The sequence below is a fragment of the Colobus angolensis genome, unplaced genomic scaffold (assembly GCF_000951035.1).
Source record: "Colobus angolensis palliatus isolate OR3802 unplaced genomic scaffold, Cang.pa_1.0 Scaffold185, whole genome shotgun sequence".
NCBI lineage: Eukaryota > Metazoa > Chordata > Mammalia > Primates > Cercopithecidae > Colobus > Colobus angolensis.
In genome coordinates this window covers 1,374,289-1,392,151 of record NW_012114988.1, presented here as the reverse complement: position 1 = coordinate 1,392,151, position 17,863 = coordinate 1,374,289, and the positions used below count along the sequence as shown (strand labels likewise).

Here is a 17,863-nt window from a genome sequence, read left to right as displayed (position 1 = left end):
AAAAAAAAAAAAAAGAATGGGTTCCAGGATAAGGGATAAGAGATGCCCAGGACAGGGCCGCTGGAGCCCTGGAGGAAAGGGGGGTGTCCTGGAAGCAGGTGTTGCAGTGAAGGAGAGAAGGGACTCAGCACATTCATCTTGGAGAACAGATTTAGAGACAGACATGACAGCCCTCCTCAAATATTTAAAGGGCTGTCTCATAAAAGAGAAATAAAATGTACTCAACGAGCTCCAGGTGACAGAACTGAGCTCAGAGACCAGAAATCACAAGGAGACAGATCTCCGCTGAATATGAAGACGAATTCTATAATAATTGGAACCTTCCAGAGAAGGCATAGACTTTGTACTTTAAAAGAATCGACAGAATAATTAGAGAATAGACTTTGCCCCCTCCCTGAAGGTTGGGGAGAAGGGGACTGGGTAAATATGTATTCCTGAATGTCTGTTATTTTGCTATTTGTTTTTTTGTCTAGGAATTAGAATTAAAAGAGCAAAAAGAGGATGTTTTAAATAATAAATTAAGTGACGCACTAGCCATGGTTGAAGAGACTCAGAAAACAAAGGCAACTGAAAGTCTAAAAGCAGAGAGCCTCGCCTTGAAATTAAATGAAACATTAGCTGAACTGGAAACTACCAAGACAAAAATGGTAAGTTGGTGCCTTCCAGAAACAGGAGAATTTTTCTCTCAATAGAAGATTACAGGCCGGGCGCGGTGGCTCAAGCCTGTAATCCCAGCACCTTGTGAGGCGGAGACGGGCGGATCACGAGGTCAGGAGATCAAGACCATCCTGGCTAACACGGTGAAACCCCGTCTCTACTAAAAAATACAAAAACTAGCCGGGCGAGGTGGCGGCGCCTGTAGTCCCAGCTACTCGGGAGGCTGAGGCAGGAGAATGGCGTAAACCCAGGAGGCGGAGCTTGCAGTGAGCTGAGATCCGGCCACTGCACTCCAGTCCGGGCGACAGAGCGAGACTCCGCCTCAAAAAAAAAAAAAAAAAAAAAAGAAGATTACAGTGCCGTGAGAATGCGTGGCTTAGACCAGGGCTTCTCGGCCTCAACACTGCTGATGTTCTGGGTCAAGTAGCTCTTTCCTGTTAGGGGCTGTCCTGGGCATCTTAGGATATTTAGCACCACCCCTGTTCTCTACCCACCGGATGCCAGGAGCCCTCTTCCCCACAGTCATGATCACCAAAAATGTCTTCAGACATTGCCAAGTGTCCCTTAATGGCCCCCTAATGAGAAGCGTTGGTTTAGAATGAAAGGTACACAGAGCTAGGATGCCCCGTCTGCAGGGTATTCTGAGATGTTGTAATGCAGGTTCCTCACAGGATCAGAATGCCTGGAGAGCCTCAGGACCGAGTGATGAGTGATGATTCCACAGGCTTTAAGACAATGCATTGAAGTGTAGGCTCGGTATTCGAGGCCCTCCAAAATCAGGGCTCGATGTGCATTCACTCTGTCATCCACACACTCAGCCGACAGGTTTCTGAGCAAGGAAGTCATGAAGGTGAATCTCCCAGAAGAGAACAAAGTAAATTTCATGAGGGTGTGGCGTTGGAGAGAACAGCTCTGGGTGTGGCACGTGGTGGACCAGAATCATAAGGATCTGACCTTGGCGGGAGCTGGGCAAGGTGTGGGAGGGAGGGAGTCGTTGGAGAGAGTTACGATGGCAGGACTTGATAACTGCTGGCAGGACATGAGCGCCAGGGAGAGCACAGTGCCAAAGGAGACTGCACGCTTCAGGCCAGGGTGCTTGGGGACCTGATGGCATAAGGACGACATAGGGATGGGAGTATGGAGGTCTGGGGTCATGGTGGGGGTGTTCTGTTGGAGCAGCCCTCTTTTGGAGAAGGGGAGACAAGAGGAGGAAGGTGAGGATAGGGCATCAAAGTTCAAAAGCCCCCCAGCTTTGGGTACACAATAGTTTTGGTAGAGAAAGCAAGACAAGAGCCTAATCTGGAAGGCAGCCTCCCAGGCAGGGTCCTTGGAAGAGCAGGCATGTGTGAGTGTCGGGGAAAGAATGTACCTGTCATGGGGAAATCAGAGGCGGAGGCCCAGCACTTCACCTGGGAATAGGGAGCAGGACAGGGTGAGTTTGGAGTAGCAGGCGGGCATTGAGGAAGAGGTGCTGGGATGCAGACGCCAAGGGGAGCCTCAGGAGGGAGTGTTTGGATGTGGGAAAGCAGCAGATTTGCCATTTGGGGGTCATTCATTTTTTGTTTTTAAGAAATGCAAATTCTGGCTGGGCACAGTGGCTCACACCTATAATTTCAGTACTTTCGGGGTCAAGGTGGGTGGATCATCTGAGGTCAGGAGTTTGAGACCAGCCTGGCCAAATGGTGAAACCTCGTCTCCACTAAAAAAAATATGAAAATTAGCTGAGTGTGGTGGTGCATGCCTGTAGTCCCAGCTACTTGGGAGGCTGAGGCAGGAAAATACCCTGAACCCACGAGGCAGAGGATGCAGTGAGCCAAGATCATGCTACTGCACTCTAACCTGGGTAACAGAGCAAGACTCTGTCTCGAAAGACAGAGAAAGAGAAATAAGAAAGAGAGAGAGAGAGATAAAAGAAAGAAAGAAAAAGAAGGAAGGAGGGAAGGAGAGAGAGAAAGAAAGAAAAAGGAAAGAAAGAAAGAAGGAGAAAGAAAGAAAGGCAAATTCTGCTTTTTCTTATGAAATTGTTCATTCATTAATTCCACAAATATCTATCAAACATCAAATGCTGTGGGCATAGCAGTAAGTAAAAAAAGACAAGTTTCTGCTGTTACGAATTTTACATTCTAGAGGGCATGAGAAACAAAGAAACGATTGAAGGCTTCAGGGACAATGAAACAGATGCTGGAACAGGAAGTGTCTGGGGTTGCTCCTGATAGGTGGTCAGGGAGGGCCTCTCAGAGGAGGTGACGCTGGAGCTGAGCCCTGAGAGTCAAGAAGGAGTTGGCCATGCAAGGAGCTGTGGAAGAAGTGTACAGGGCAGAGGGAATGGCATGTGCTAAGGCCCTGGGGTGGGGCCCAGTTTAGCACCTGTGTGTGCCCAGGGGGTATATTATGGTTGCTGTCATACCCAGCTCCCAAGACCACACTGAGTGACGCTCTGTTCCCAGATCTTGATGGAGGAGCGGCTAATCCTGCAGCAGAAGACGGTAAAGGCCGTCCAGGATGAGCAGGAATCACAGAGACACGGGTTTGAAGAAGAGATCATGGAATATAAGGAGCAAATCAAACAGCACTCCCAGACAATTGTGAGCCTCGAAGAGAAACTCCAGAAAGTCACTCAGCACCATAAAAAAATAGAAGGCGAGATTGCAACATTGAAGGACAACGACCCGGGTAAGTCCGAAGGGGGACCGAGGAAATCTTAGTGTTCGGGGTAGGTTCTGATTGTCTGCTGGGTCCCAACAGGCTGATGGTTAAGAAAAAGGCCGTGCCTTATTCAAAAGCTCATTCATTCTCTGAGGCCCCCTTTTGTTCTTGTTACACAACGATGTCAGAAGCCCTCCGAGGCCCAGGTTCAGCAGAAGTCATGGCAATGAGTTGGGACAACCTTTGTGCCGACCCAGTGAGCCGGCGAGACACACAGTCTACCGGGGCTGTCAGAGCTGTCAGGGCAGCATGAAGTGGAATCATCTTTTCCACATGAAAACATCTCATGTGGGGGCCTTTCAAAGGCTTCTCTCTGCCATTGGCCTTTTGCATCTTCACTAATGCACTCATTACCAGCCAGGATTTGTCCCTTAAAAAACAAACCCAAAAGAAGCTGAAAAAAGAACTCAGACTTGTGAGCACTTATTTGTCCCAAACGGCCAAGGTAAGGTATTATTGTAAAGTTGTTAAGCTCTTGGAGAAAGTTCTGGAAGTAGAGGACTCAGGCCAGGGTATCCCAGCCTCAGCTCTGTTGACATTTGGGGCAGGATCATTTTTTCATGGATGGGACTGAACTGGGCACTATTGGTTGTTAGCAGCCACCCTGTCCACCCACCAGCTGCCAGTGGCACCCCTACCCCAGCTGTGACAACCAAAATGTCTCCAGACATTGCCCAATGTCCCCTAGAGGCAAACTCACTCCTGGTTAGGAAACACTGCTCTAGTTCCCAGCAAGTCAGCAAACCATCAGGACTTCCCTCATTCATTCACTCATTCAGCTCTCTCGGTGGACCTTCTGTTATGTTCCAATCTCATATAGGCACTCGGGATCCAGTGATGGACAAGCCAGTTTTTGTCCCCGTGGTAACAAAATTATTGCCCTGACAGGTGATCCAGGATGAATAGGGCACTATGACAAGGACGAAGAGTGGGGTTCAGTTTCCCAACCCAGAGTCCAGGTTAGAAGAAGTGTGTATGAGATTGAGCTGGGGGCTGGGTTCAGTGGCTCATGCCTGTAATCACAGCACTTTGAGAGGCCAAGGCTGGCAGATCACGAGGCCAAGAGATTGAGACCATCCTGGCCAACATGGTGAAACCCCGTTTCTACTACAAATACAAAAATTAGCCAGGCATGGTGGCGTGAGCCTGTAGTCCAGCTACTCGGGCTGCTGAGACAGGAGAATAGCTTGAACCCAGGAGGCGGAGGTTGCAGTGAGCCGAGATCGCACCACTGCACTCCAGCCTAGCAACAAAGCGAGACTGTCTGAAAAACAAAAAAAGAGATTGAACTGGGACCTGAAGGGTGACGTCCAGGTTGGAGGGAGGGTGTTTGAGCTGGGACCTAAAGGGTGACTGCATCTTTGTCACCCCCCTACTTAGACCAGTGTGCACTCCACAAATGTTTGTTGAAGGAATAAACAAGTGAGTGAACACGTGACTGAGTAGTGAGACAGGATGCCAGAGGCGGTGCACTGAGGTGTAAATGGGAGGTGAGGAAAGGAAGGTGCTAAACACAGATTCTTCTTCCAAGAGAGACAGGCAGGCGGTGGGACCAGGGGCTGAGGCTGCACTGCTCACCAGCTTAGCCAAGTGGGTCGCTGGTAGCTTCCATCACTCCAGTGCCCCTTTCCTTGTCTATAAGTGGACTTGATGGCCCCTGCCTTCTAGAGTAGCTGGGACAATCGCATGGCCACGCACTTTGGGAGAGCCCGCAGCCTATGACACGGCACACATGTGGGTCTCACAAGGTAGAGAGGGCTGCAGGTGGAGGCAGGGTTTGTAAGTTGTGAAAGACACAGGTGTGCTTGTAAGCAAAGGGGAAGGACAGCCTCCTCTCACAACGATCACATGTCCCTCTGATACAGCCCAAAAGGAGGAAAGGCCGCAAGACCCTCTGGTGGCTCCCACGACGGACAGCAGTGCCAAAGACATGGCGTACGAACACCTGATGTGAGTACCCGCGGGTGCGTGAGCGCCAGGCATTCTCACCGGCGCCACCTGGGTGGGGGCAAACAGGCAACCAGCCCCTACCTGGGCCACACTGTCAGAAGCCATACAAGGAGCTGGGTCTGCTGCCTTCCCAGTGCTGCTTCCACTTCCCCATTCCTTCAGCAAGGCAGGGCAGTGTCATGGAAAGATTTAGGTGGATCTACATTCAGATCCCTCAGCCTGTTTTCTGCTGTTTATAACAGAATACCCGAAACTGGGTGATTTATAAAGAAAAGAGATTCATTTCTTACACTTTTGGAGCCTGAGAAGTCCCAGGTTGAGGGGCTGCATCTGGTGAGAGCCTTCTTGCTGTTGGGGACTCTCTGCAGAGTCTGGGAGTGGTGCAGGGTATCACATGTCCGGGGGCTGAGTGTGCTAACTCAGGTCTCCCTGCCTCTGCCTCTTTTTATAAATCCACAGTTTCACTGCCATGATAATCCATTAATCCACTAACCCAGTAGCCCACAAATCCATTAATCCATAATTGTACCTTCGTGACCCAATCACTTTATAAAGGCCCCACCTCTCAATACTGCCACATTGGGGGTTAAGTTTCAACTTGAGATTTGGAGGAGACGAACATTCAAAACACAGCAGATTCCAACTCGACACTTTCCAGCTGTGTGACCCTGGGCAAGTCACGCCACCTCACTGAGCCTTAGCTTCCACGTCTGTGAAGTAAGGCTGTACGTGCCTAGTGCTTGGGAAATCTAGCTAATACTGCTATTAGCTATTTTTCCCGAGGATCAGCTAGAGGCAAGCCCATTCGTAGGTGTTATTAAGCAGACAGAGATTTCAAACAGTGGAGATCACTTGGTGGGGCGGGGCCCTGCAAAGGTAAGAAGTTAAGGGGTCAGCTAAATGACCTCAAATAAATGATTTCAACTCTCCTGACTCTGAGAGCCAGTGAGTCTATAAAGAAATCTATCCTCGAAGACCTGACAGTTTTCAGAGAAACAAACGTATGAATGGGAAAGATCCAGAAAACAGCACATAAAGAAGGAGGTGCCGATGGGACGCAGTGTAGGGATTCAGAAGCTCCCCCAAGAGGACAACCACCTGCCCGATCCTTGCACCAAATCCTAGTGACTAAAGTCTAATGTCACAGGGTTTTTACCCCAAAAAGACAAGGATACCCCGCCTCCACGTTGTGAAAAGTTCCTGACTTCTCCTCCTGTTTAAACTCCAGAAACAGTGGTACCCATGACTTGGAGAAGAGTCAGCACTACCCGGCCCTGCTCTGGTCCACTTGCTTGGCGTGTGAACATGCTTGAGTTCTGAGGTTTTATCCTTGAGTTGGAAGGTTTGTGGTTGCAGCCAAGGACACGCTCACGTGGACACACACACATACACGCACACACAGAATATACTATATATATGTAGTTATATTCAATCTAATGATCACCAGTCTTTTTTTGTTTGTTTGTTTGACATGCAACCTGCCAGTGTTTTACTTTAATTCATAATAAACACAGTACCTTCTAAAGTCTGTATAAGGCTGGGTGCAGTGGTTCATGCCTGTAATCCCAGCACTTTGGAAGGCCGAGGTGGGTGGATCACCTGAAGTCAGGAGTTTGAGACCAACCTGGCCAACATGGTGAAACCCCGTCTCTACTAAAAATACAAAAATGAGCCAGGCATGATGGCAGACACCTGTAGTCTCAGCTACTTGGGAGACTGAGGCAGAAGAATCGCTTGAACCCAGGAGATGAAGGTTGCAGTGAGCTGAGATTGTGCCACTGCACTCCAGCCTGGGCAACAGAGCAAGACTCCGTCTCAAAAATAAATAAATAAATAAAAAATAAAGTCTTTATAAGAAGAGCCTGGATTTCAAAAGCCTGTGAACTCAAATGAAGTGGCATTAATACCTGCCCAAAGACTAAGGCTCCCAACCCCCTTCCACAAGGGCAAGACCTACTCCCTGCAACACACACAAGACCTGTCTCCGCCAGGCTGCAGTTTCTCAACTTGCTGAGACATGCACCCAGTGTTCTTCCTGTCAAATCTCCACCCAAGGCGCCTCCCCTGCTGTCCCTGCTGGGCACCCTTCACCCCTCCACTGGGTGCAGCCACCCTCCCATCAACCATCCTGAGTCTCAGGGAGCCAAAGGTGTGCTGCCCTCCAGGGGTGTGGGAGGGGGAGCTGTCCCGTCACCATCACTGTCCCCCTGTTGCCTGGGCGCCGAGGCCACACTTCCACCAGCTCCCCCAAGAACACCATTCATTCACATCTGGCCCCGCCTCTCTCCACTGGGAATTCAAAGGTGCTGCTGAGAGAACAGAGCCACATTGTCTTCCTCTCTTTTTTCTTCCCTGTCCCCAAAGAATCCCTGAACCTCCCCCAAATAGTCTTCCCCTCTCCCTCCACCATCAGAAGTCCACAGGCACATCAAGTCATGATGCTGGGTAGTGGGTATCAGTCTTATGCAAGGCATGTTCGAGCCTCAGACTCAACTCAGCCAGATCTTGTGTTCTGTCTCAGTGGATTTTCTTTTTTCTTTATTTCTTTTTTTTTCTTAGAGACAGGGTCTTGCTCTGCCACCCAGGCTGGAGTGCAGCCTTCAACTCCTGTGCTCAGGCAATCTCCCCACCTCCGCCTCCCGAGTAGCTGGGACAACAGCCACACACCACTATGCCTGGCTAATTTTTTTTAAATTTATTTTTTGTAGAGATGGGGTTCTGATTTCTGTTGCCCAGGCTGGTCTTGAACTCCTGGGCTCCAGTGATCCTCCAGCCTTGGCCTCCCAAAGTGCTGGGATTACAGGCACATACCCGGTGCCTGGCCTCAATCTATTTTCTTAAACGAAGGTGCAACAAAAACGTCATTTTTGTTTTAGAGTTTTTGAAGACTGTCCTCATCCTTTGCTGGGACTGGCATCGCATGGACCATGATTGAGAATCTGTTTGCATTTGTACTTGGCCCCTTCCCGACACTCAGGAGATAAAGTGGAGTTTGAGTTGAACTGACTTCACCTGTTTTTGTGAATTTCAGAGATGACTTTTTGGCTGCTCAGAAGGAAATCCTGTCTCAGCAGGAGGTCATCATGAAGTTAAGGAAAGACCTTACAGAAGCCCACAGCAGAATGTCGGATTTGAGAGGTTTGAACAATTTCCGGTGTCTCTTAACCTCCTGACCCACTCGGGAAAGGAAGGAGATGAGGCTTAAGAGTCGGCCAGGCACAGTGGCTCATGCCTTTAATCCCAGCACTTTGGGAGGCCAAGGCAGTTGGATCGCAAGATCAGGAGTTCAAGACCAGCCTGGCCAAGATGGTGAAAACCCACCTCTACTAAAAATACAAAAATTAGCCAGGTGTGGTGGTGGGCGCCTGTGATCCCAGTTACTCAGGAGGCTGAGGCAGAGGATTGCTTGAACCCGGGAGGCGGAGGTTGCAGTGAGCCCAGATCGTGCCACTGCACTCCAGCCTGAGCGACAGAGCGAGACTCTGTCCCCCAAAAAAAAAAAGAGAGAGAGAGTTGAAAACCTTGGCATAAACAATCCTGCTTCCCTGTGTTGTCCCAGCATCTGTAACTCAGGGTCAGCAAAAGCCGTATCCTGGATATGTCCCTGATTCCCTCCCCCCACTGAGTCCCTGACTCAATGCCAAAGGGCACAGGGCACATTCTCCAGAGGACTTTGGACCTCTGCACTGAAATGCAACTTTCTTCTTCAGGGAAAATTTTCCTTTAGCACAGATTTGCTTCCGGAAACAAAGGCTTGGAGGGCAATCCTGGGGTCTTCCTGCGGCAGGCCAGTTTGCACAAGCCCCAGCACTCACTAGCTTTGGGACCTAGGGCAAGGGGTACTTCTGCCTCCCTCCTTCTTGCATCTGATAGCAGCCTCTCTTTCCCATGTCTACTCTCCCTGAGCTGAAGGGCATGGATAGACAGGCAGGAGCTGGGAGATGGAATGAAGCCTGGGGAAGTGGAGGAAGGGAAAAGAATGCTCCCATCTTGTCCCCATCCCAAACCCTACAGGGTATTTGCTCCCTGTAGCTGTTCCTGTTAATACCCCAAGACATTTATGGCTGAGTTTTTTTTGTAATAAGGTATGAGAAAGTGTGGGGTAGAGGCTACAATGCCCAGTTCTCTGACTCTTAGTTGCATGACCTCAGGTAAGTCCCTTACCTCTTTGAGCCTCAGTTTCTGCATCTGTGAAGTCAGGATGCTAATAATAGCTACTTTATGCCTGTAGTCCCAGCACGTTGGGAGACCAAGGCGGGTGAATCACCTGAGGTTGGGAGTTTGAGACCAGCCTGGCCAACGTGGTGAAACCCTGTCTCTACTAAAAACACAAAAAATTAGCCAGGCGTGGTGGTGCGCACCTGAAATTCCACCTACTCAGGAGGCTGAGGCAGGAGAATCACTTGAACCCGGGAGGCAGAGACCCCCTTACCGGCCCTCCTGTCACTCCCAGGGGAGCTAAACGAGAAGCAGAAGATGGAACTGGAACGGAACGTGGCGCTGGTCCAGCAGCAAAGCAAGGAGCTGAGTGTGCTCAAGGAGAAGATGGCCCAGATGAGCAGTCTGGTGGAAAAGAAAGACCGGGAGCTGAAGGCCCTCAAGGAGGCACTCAGGTTGGGTGGGCGGGGGACGGGGGATAGTTCACCCGGCGTGGGGAGCCCCTGAGTCTTGCACAGAGAGAGGGCTCAGTACATGCTGTTTGAGGAGTTGAATGAATGAATGATATGTGTTTCATGGTGTTGCTTATTCTGTGCTTCTCAAACTTCCTTGTCCAATATTCCAGATGACAAGTCTCTGCTTAAATGTCACTTCCTCCAGGAAGCCGTCCCTCACTCACCCTCACCAAACATAGCCAAGGGATCCTGCCATGCTTGGTCTCCCTCAGCCCCTGCACTCTGTCTAACCTACCACTTAGCACACAGCAAGGCTACCTTTGCCTGTTTTGTTGTTGTTTTGTTGTTGTTGTTGTTTGTTTTTTTGAGACGGAGTCTCACTCGCTCTGTTGCCCAGGCTGGAGTGCAGTGGAGAAATCTTGTCTCACTGCAACCTCTGCCTCCCAGGTTCAAGCCATTCTTGTGCCTCAGCCTCTGGAGTAGCTGGGACTACAGGCGTGAGCCACCACACCTGGCTAAGTTTTTGTATTGTTGGTAAAGATGGAGCTTCACCATGTTGGCCAGGCTGGTCTTGAACTCCTGACCTCAAGCGATCCACCCACCTCGGCCTCCCAAAGTGCTGGGATTACAGGCGTGAGCCACCGTGCCCAACCCCCATTGCCTGTTTGTTGTCTACCCTTCCCACGAGGACAGGGTCTGTGCAGACCTTGCCCACTATTGATTTCCCAGCCCAGCACGTAAGGGAACTTAATATTTATTTAACAAATGAATAAACTGGAGGTGTCAGCTTAAAATACATACAAAATATTGTCATCGTCCCCTGGGTTCATCTTTAAAAACACCCATGAGTTGCATTTTTACCCGCAGCTTATCCATATTTTAGAATGAGTCATGTTTTCATAAAAAAAGAGTTTGACTGAAATTGATTTTTTGTGGCTATCTGGTAGCTTTGTGTGCCTCGTGGCCAAAGCAGATTCACGTAGTGGCTAAAGGAGCAGACTCCACACCTGGCTGCCTGGTTTCAAAGCCAGACCCTAGACCGGGCCCGGTGGCTCATGCCTGTAATCCCAGCACTTTTGGAGGCTGAAGCGGGCGAATCACCCGAGGTCAGGAGTTTGAGACTAGCCTGGCCAACATATAGTGAAACCCTGTCTCTACTAAAAATACAAAATCAGCCGGGCGTGGTGGTGCATGCCTGTCCCAGCTATTTGGGAGGCTGAGGCAGACGAATTGCTTGAACCTGGGAGGCGGAGGTTGCAGTGAGCAGAGATCGCACCATTGCACTCCAGCCTGTGTGGGAGAACAAGAACGAAACTCCATCTAAAAAAAATAGCCAGACATCCATTTACAAGGAAGGTAACTACAGGCAGATTGCTGTGTGCTTGTTTACTTGTCTGTAAAATGGGACAAGCAGAGGACCTAACTTGTGGGATTGTTATGAGAGATAGAAGGGTTAGACACACATAAAGTGTTACAAACAGCAGACATGCCGTGAATGTCCCTGTAAAACCACAGCAGGTGTCCTCAGCCCCAGTATAGGAACCAAGGGCAGGTACTCCCTGCCCTGGCCACTCTCCCGTAAGTCCCCTGAAACTGAATTCTCTAGAAATCTGGGAGCAGGAAACTGAAGTCTCAAAAGAATTCTGTTTCCTGTAAAAATAGAGCTCCATTTCCTGGTCTTCCAACGACTGCAAAAGTAATCTGTGGTTCCTGGAACCTCGTGCTGTCCTCCTCTTCTCTATCCCAGGGCTTCCCAGGAGAAACACAGACTCCAGCTGAACACAGAGAAGGAACAGAAGTCCCGGAAGAAGACCCAGACGTGTGACACCTCTGTGCAGATAGAACCTGTCCACACCGAGGCCTTCTCCAGCAGCCAAGAGGTGAGTGCCAGCAACTCCTGGGCACCCAGAAGGATGTGCTAAGACACAGCCCAGTGGTGGCTTTCTTTCCTTTTGAAGATATTTTCATTCTAAGTTCCGAAAGTATGACTTACTTGTGTGAAACGTATAAAGTAAGTCGCAGAATCCTGCCTCTTCAGTCGCAGTCACCAGAGGTCACAGCTGTCCACAGTGTGATGTGCATGCCATGAGATCTTTCCCTCGTAGAGGCCTCCACGTTCTGACACGGTCAAGAAAGTGTAGTGGCTGAAGATCAGGCGTAGATTCACTGCACCTGCGTTCGAATCCCAGCTCCTCCACTTAGAAACTCTGTGACCTTGGGGAGGTCACTGTGCACCAGTTCCCTGTTCTGACAGTAATGACCATCCCCACCTTATGGGTTGGTTGAGAAATACATTTTATGTATATACACACCTGAACAAACACACACAAACCCATACATATATTTATTTATTCATTCATTCATGTATTCCAGGGCAAGGTCTCACTCTGTCACCCAGGCTGGAGTGTAGTGGTGCCATCACAACTTCACTGTGGCCTCGCCTTCCCAAGGTTCAAATGATCCTCCTGCCTCAGCCTCCCTAGTAGCTGGGACTACCGATGCGTGCCACCACACCCGATGAATTTTTGTATTTTTAGTACAGATGAGGTTTCACCATGTTACCCAGGCTGGTCTTGAATTCCCACACTCAAGAGATCCACCTGCCTCAGCTTCCCAAAGTCCTGGGATTACAAGTGTGAACCATCACGCCTGGCCCATATAGATATTTGTTTAGTAGATAATTTTTTTACTAATGTTGTCAAACCATGTACATTCTGCAACATGGGTTTAGTTTTACATACCACTATTTAATGGTATGTAAAATGGCAAGTATATGAAGATCTGCCTCGCCCTTTTAAATGGTTGTGTAAAATCCCATTGTTTCTTTTTTCCAACCAGTCCCCTCTTGAGGGACATTTCCATTGTTTCTCCTCTTGTGCAATGCTGTAGTTAATGTACTTGTTCTTCCTGAATTGTGCTTGTTGGGGCCAAACTGCCCTCCCAGAGCCACGTAGTGAGTGCTCTGTGGCTGTATCTTGGTAGCTGTTCTATGCACGTGCCCAGAAGCATCTGATGGGAGTGTGTCCTTGAGTGAGAACAGCCTTCCTTGGGCCGTCCTAGAAGCAGGCACTCACACTCTGTCCCTATGGCTGGGGCTGTGATACTCCCCACGGTCCGCAGCACGCAATTGTGAGACTCAGTGGTTCCTCAAGGCCCTGGTTTCCTGGAGCCTGGGGCTATTCTTTCCCTGGGGCTTTTTGAGCCTAGAGAGCATGACGTTCCAGTAATGGGCTTTGGATTTTCACTGGGAAGCCAGGCCAAAGGTGTCAGCTTGCTTTCCGGCTTTCTCAAAGATGCCTTTCCCCTGCCAGACAGCATTGAGCCAGGGCCGCAAACAGCTTGAACGAAAGGGCTCGAGGTCCAGCCAGCTGTCCTTGGCATCGATTGCTGTCCAGAGCACTTTAACAGAAGTGTCTCCTGGTTGCTCGGGGTGACCAGGAAGGCGGGGGCTGCAGCAGGTCCACGTGGCCATAAGCTCCGTGGGGCAGGGGGTGTGTGGCACTCCTGTTGGAATCCCAGGCTCTTAGAGCAGAACCTGACCCATATTCATTCACTCGTTCAACAACTATTGAGCACCTGCTGTGTGCCAGGCCCTATGCCAGGGATAGGAGAAGACGCACCGGCTCCCGCCCACACCAAACGCCCTTGGACTCTGTGCACGTCTGTGGGACTAGATTGTTGAACTGGGATGCCCTTGATTTTTAGTTTATATTATATGGAGGGATTAGTGGAGGAGGATGGGGGAGGGAGACTGCAAGATAAAAGGGAAAATGTATTTGTTCCTTCTTGGAATGGTTTTCCTCCCTCGGGCTCCTTCCTGCTTTCTAAGCCAGAGTGGGTCAGAGGGCTTAAGAGTTGTATGAGAAAGAATTTCATCCTCTCCAAATAAATAAATTCCCAGAAGAGCTGCAAGGAGGGGTCATGTGACGTTCCTGGTACCCCTTCAGACTAGCACAGGCTGTGAGGCAGCCTCAATGCATGGCTACCCCTACACCCCCAAAATTTAGTATCTTCCGCCCCCTGCTATACACAGAGAGACAGAGAGGAAGAACATTCCAGGTTGTTTACTCTCAGGGCAAACACGCATCCTCAAGAGGTGACCGAGGCCAGTGTAGAGCTAACCCCGGAAGGGAACCAGCCATGCATCCTGTGAGCAGGGTGGAGCCAGGGCCCGAGGACAAGCGAGGCCCTACTAAGTGCAACCAGGGTGGCCTGCCTCTCTCTCCCAGCTGCTGAGCCCTGGTCCCAGCTGGAAAGCCAGGGCAAGCTCCTTACAGCTCCTGTTTCTGACCAGCTGCATATTTACTGAGTACCTACTGTGCTCAGACACAGTGCTTGGCCCTGGAAATAGCACAGTCTTCAAAGGAGATGAAGACTGCTCTCATGGAGCCTGTCGTCTGGGAGGAGGGACACAGAAATAAACAAGCCAAGATCAAGTAAAATGTCCAGTGGGAAGAAGCGCTCTGAGAAACCGTACAGCAGGATTCAGAACAGATTGACCTGGGGGAGGGGGGTGGTCAGCTGGTCAGGTGGTCAGGGAGGCCTGTGCTGGAGGAGACCTGGAGCAGAGCCAGAAGGAAGGGAGGGAACGAGAGGTAGGGACATGGGGGTGGGGGTAGGGGACCGTCCCAGGAGGGCCTCAGACAGCACTGTTGAGCCCCTGGTAGGAGGCCATGGGCCCTGTTCCCCTGGCGGCAGTGTGGCTAGCGCAGGGCCAGGGATGTGTCATGCAGGCCTCTGATAAGCATTTGAACCATCAAAGGAGGAAGAACAAAGAGGTGTTCTCCTTTGCTCTCCTCTGCGTTCTTTTCCTGGGAGCACTTATCACTCTCCAAAATTAGAGTATTTGTGCACCTATCTGTCTGTTATCTGTCTGCCCCATAGAAACGCACCCACAGCAGCAAGGGCTGGTCCGTCTGCTCCCTGATCTCGCCCCAGTGCCTAGAACAGTGTCTGGCATGCAGCCACTGCTACCATTCAATAGATAGATGGATAGGCAACTTTTAAAATAATTTTGGTTCACTTCATACTACATATATATTATCTTCTATATCTATAACTATCTATATATGTATATGTATATGCATGAAGTGAACCAAAACTGTTACTTTAAAAAGTATTATAAAAGAGCCAGATTGTCAATTTTTTCTCTTTCTTGCCAGTTTGACTGAAGCCATCCCTGGCAACTCTATCTACAACTGAAAACTGTTCCCAACACCCCACCCTGTTTACCCACTTAATTTTCTCTTTACCATTTATAACTTCTACCAGATACTTTCACCTTGTTGTCTGTCTGCCCACACGAGGATGCAAAATCTATGACAACAGGGATGTTGCTGGATTTAGCCACTGTTGAATCCCCAGAGCCTAGAACAAGGCTTGGCACAAGCCTTGTTCGATGTGAGATGGATGAATGAATTGCTTAACCTGGAGAAGCGTCGTTTAGCTCAGAGTTTATGAATGGACTTCAGGAGGTCTTGACCCTCTGGAAGTTGTATGCAAATATTTGTGTCGCTGCGAATTTTTCTGGGGGAAAAAACCCTGCATGTTTCCAAATCTTAAAAGGGTACGTGACCCTTAAAAGATGAAAAAGACGGCTGGGCACGGTGGCTTACACCTGTAATCTCAGCACTTTGGGAGGCCAAGGGAGGCGGATCACAAGGTCAGGAGTTTGAGACCAGCCTGGCCAACATGGTGAAACCTTGTCTCTACTAAAACTACACAAAAAAAATTAGCTGGGCGTGGTGGCGGGTACCTGTAATCCCAGCTGCTCAGGGGGCTGAGGCAGGAGAATCGCTTGAACCTGGGAGGCAGAGGTTGCAGTGAGCTGAGATTGTGCCATTGCACTCCAGCCTAGGCAACAGAGCAACACACACACACACCGTCAAAAAAAAAAAAAAGGTGAAAAAGACCTTTCTTTGTCTGTGCTCTTAGTAAACCCAACCCTAGGCTGGTTACAGTGGCTCATGCCTGTAATCCCAGCACCTTGGAAGGCTGAAGCAGGAGGATTGCTTGAGCTCAAGAGTTTGAGACCAGCATAGGCAACAAAGCGACATCCTGTCTCTACAAAAAAATACAGAAAAATTAGTCGGGCATGGTGGCACACATCTGTGGTTCCAGCTGCAGAACTGGAAGGATCACTTGAGTGCAGAAGTAGAGGCTACAGTGAGATCATGCCATTGCATTCCAACCTGGGCAACAGAGCAAGACCCTATCTCCAAAAACCAAAACAAACAACATCAAACACACACACACACACAAAACTGCAACTCTGCCGGGCGCGGTGGCTCAAGCCTGTAATCCCAGCACTTTGGGAGGCCGAGACGGGCGGATCACGAGGTCAGGAGATCGAGACCATCCTGACTATCACGGTGAAACCCCGTCTCTACTAAAAATACAAAAACTGGCCGGGCGAGGTGGCGGGCGCCTGTAGTCCCAGCTACTCGGGAGGCTGAGGCAGGAGAGTGGCGTAAACCCGGGAGGCGGAGCTTGCAGTGAGCTGAGATACGGCCACTGCACTCCAGTCCGGGTGACAGAGCGAGACTCCGCCTCAAAAAAAAAAAAAAAAAAAAAACTGCAACTCTAACCTGAGCTGTTTAGGATGGTCCATCTGGGTCTAGTGGCTACCATATTGGACGGCGCTGGTGCAGGTATAGAACATTCCCTTCACCACAGAAAGTTCTGTGGGACAGTGCTGTTGCAGAGGCTCCAAAGTCTCAGAGGAAGGTTTTCCTTTCTCCAGCCCAACCAAGAGCCAATCTATCAAATCCCCCTAGCAAATATTAAATAATCATCCTCATCACCAGTTAAAAGAAAGCATCATGCGTTCTCATCTGAAAATGCCCCTCCAGGAGTAGAATTTGCTGTGATTGTTCAGAAACAAGACCAGCATGACAGCAAATGGAAATCCAGGCATAGAACAGTATGAGAAGAAAACATAAAACGTGGAGAGGGAACGTGGAGGGGCTCTTTTATTTATAGTGATGCTAAATAGGAAAGTTGGAAGTCTTCCTACATGTGACTCGATATTTGAGACGAAAAATGTAAATTCTATCTCTGCTGAAGCCCGAATGCTCTTTTTCCAAAGGTGCTAAGAGACGGGGTTCCGCTATACATGAATTGTTCACGTTTCTGTGAATGTAAGAGAAATCTTCCAATCCCTGATCAACTGCTGCCCACCCCATTCTGCCCACAGGAGCAATCCTTCAGCGATCTAGGGGTCAAATGCAAAGGGTCCCGGCACGAGGAGGTCATTCAGCGTCAGAAAAAGGCCTTATCTGAACTTCGAGCGCGAATTAAAGAACTAGAGAAGATACACACACCAGGTAAATCTCCTCCTTCCTAGTCAGAGTAGTGGACCCCAGGCTCACTTTGGGGACTGACCAGTTTTCCAAGACTACCATGTTTTATCCGCATCATCCCAGAACTCAGAGGACACTGTAATACACAAAAAGTTGGGCAGGCCATGATCTCAGAGTCAAGTGCAGGCCTTGATATTAAATAAGATTTCATGCACAACTCACTATTATATTTTTTCTTTTTTATTGAGACGGAGTCTCGCTCTGTCACTCAGCCTGGAGTGCAGTGGTGCAATCTTGGTTCTGCAACCTCCATCTCCCAGGTTCTAGTGATTCTCCTGCCTCAGCCTCCCTAGTAGCTAGGACTACAGGGACACGCCACCACACCCAGCCAATTTGTGTATTTTTAGTAGAGACAAAGTTTCACCATATTGGCCAGGCTGGTCTTGAACTCCTGACCTCGTGATCCACCTGCCTCAGCCTCCCAAAGTGCTGAGGTTATAGGCGTGAGCTACCACTCCTGGCCTAGTTTTTCTTATTTCATGGTGGCTGGGTGAGAACTTTGTCATGGACGAATACTGTCTAAGGATCAATGTTGGAGAACCACTTGGAGGACCCCCTTTAGAGGGGACAGAGCTC

General features: G+C 49.5%; 1 protein-coding gene across 1 annotated transcript in view; it reads left to right on the top strand.

The window, feature by feature from the left end:
• FHAD1 (forkhead-associated (FHA) phosphopeptide binding domain 1) overlaps positions 1 to 17,863 on the top strand; it is a 101,500-nt gene that overhangs the window by 62,014 nt on the left and 21,623 nt on the right. Inside the window, exons 16-22 of the mRNA XM_011939914.1 lie at positions 474 to 647; positions 3,105 to 3,330; positions 5,229 to 5,313; positions 8,345 to 8,451; positions 9,767 to 9,926; positions 11,674 to 11,806; positions 17,122 to 17,251. Coding sequence (XP_011795304.1) covers positions 474 to 647; positions 3,105 to 3,330; positions 5,229 to 5,313; positions 8,345 to 8,451; positions 9,767 to 9,926; positions 11,674 to 11,806; positions 17,122 to 17,251 — 1,015 coding nt within the window. The remainder of the gene's footprint in view (positions 1 to 473; positions 648 to 3,104; positions 3,331 to 5,228; positions 5,314 to 8,344; positions 8,452 to 9,766; positions 9,927 to 11,673; positions 11,807 to 17,121; positions 17,252 to 17,863) is intronic.